At 42.9% G+C, this 1843-nt stretch overlaps 1 protein-coding gene across 1 annotated transcript in view; it reads right to left on the bottom strand.

The window, feature by feature from the left end:
* The window catches only part of slc25a11 (solute carrier family 25 member 11), a 10714-nt gene extending 9278 nt beyond the window's left edge, over positions 1-1436 (bottom strand). Inside the window, exon 1 of the mRNA XM_034300743.2 lies at positions 1083-1436. Coding sequence (XP_034156634.1) covers positions 1083-1159 — 77 coding nt within the window. The 5' untranslated portion in view covers positions 1160-1436. The remainder of the gene's footprint in view (positions 1-1082) is intronic.
* Positions 1437-1843: the final 407 nt, after the last annotated feature.

The following is a 1843-nucleotide window of genomic DNA, read 5'->3' as shown; positions in this document are numbered from 1 at the left end:
ATTTAAAGTCTATTATGCAAATGAGAGTCGTTTTTTCATACTTACATTTTCAAGCCAGAGTTAAAGGGGGAAAAAAAAAACTTTAGCCTTTCAAGTTTGTATGCTGGACAAAAACAAAGACAAATAGTCACGGCAAACACACACACACACACACACACACACACACACACACACACACACACACACAGACACAGACGTGAATCAACACTGCGTCAGAACTCACACACAGCCTTATCTCAGGCTGGACCCAAAACACACGGCTGCCTGTAAATAAAGAGCACACGGCTGAACAAAAGTCCCGAATATCCTGTATCTCATGAAGATCGATGACTGACACGACACGTGATAAGTGCACAGGATACATGATCCGTTTTTTGGACACATTGATGATTCAGATCAGATGTTCCCAACCCTGGTCCTGGAGATCCCCTCGTCCTGCACAGTTTAGAGTCAACACACCTGATCTAACTAACCAGCTAATCAGCAGCGTGAACCCTAAAAAAGGCAGGACCTACGGCGAGAACCTGTTATGTAGAAGACCTAGATTTGGGTATATTTTCCTCCTGCTGTTGAATCACGTCATCATTTCGTGCAGAATCGTTCCAACCGTACGGCTGATCTGGGAGGTTCTGGACTCGGAGAGCACATTCCCAGCATCTGTGACCTTTAAGGTGGAGGATCAGATCAGTCTGAAGCACATGCTTGCTTTGGGATATGAGTCTGGCCTCCATACTGGTGTATAAGCTATAAAGCCTTCAGCATTACCAGGGTTCCTCAAATTTAAAAAAACAACACAGTCAGACTGGGACTGCACTTGTCTTGGGTTAATCTGGACTGACCTGTGCATGCTTGTGAGTGCAAATGATGGACTCAGGTTACCAAATTACACTTTTATAGCAATTTCCATGGATTAGACTAGTTTTAAAATGAGCGATCTGGCAATCCTGATGCACACAACAGAAAATAATCATTTTACAAAAACAGGTAAAAACAAGTACACCCCCCCATCTATCCATCCCCCATCTCCCCCCTTCTTTTCTGCAACGTTAACAAGCTTTAACACCAATTTGTCCTGTACATACCCAGCCAAGCCTCCGAACAGGAACTTGATGGACTTCGGAGAGCTTTTGGGTTTTACTGAACCCGACGTGGCTGCCATGGCTGCGGTGTTTTATTTTTCTGGAGGTGTCTCGGACACTCGGATCCGCCACCACCGCCGTGATCAGCAAGGTGACACACCGGCGAGCGCGCACGTTAAGAGCCTGAGCCAATCAGAAGCACGAATTTTGGTCACGTGAACAGGGTGCGCGCACGTAAAAAACCCGCTAAGCTAAATGCTACAACAAAAAGCCCCCCACATCATTGCGCTAACTGACACGTCAAAATAGCATTACTATTTACGTAGTAAACGAGATTATTATAATATCAGTGTTTAGTAGAATAGTGTGTTATTTTGAAATGAGACGGAAAGTTTTAATCGCTGAGGCGGTCACGTAACCGTCTACCAGCCAATGGGAGTTAATTATTTTGATCACGTGATCACAAACCGCTCACGTAATGAGTCTTTGACGATTCAAGCTAGCCGTTTAGCTTTTTTTTTTTTTTTTTTAAACATACTACTATATGAATTAGAACGCAGAATAGTTTGCAATAATAATAATTTTATTAATGCTATATTAATAATTATGAATTAGTGTTTAGGACAGTAATATTAAAATTGTCGAAAGGAAATGCAGATAAAACGGAAAGATTTTAGTCACGAACATGGAAACGGTTGATCCAATGAGACGCCAGGGATTCACTCACGTGACGCGAGATGTCAGTTGCGAGGATTCGCTCTTAA

This window comes from Pangasianodon hypophthalmus, chromosome 27 (genome assembly GCF_027358585.1).
Source record: "Pangasianodon hypophthalmus isolate fPanHyp1 chromosome 27, fPanHyp1.pri, whole genome shotgun sequence".
NCBI classification, from domain to species: Eukaryota; Metazoa; Chordata; class Actinopteri; order Siluriformes; family Pangasiidae; genus Pangasianodon; species Pangasianodon hypophthalmus.
This window is presented reverse-complemented; position numbering and strand designations above follow the sequence as displayed.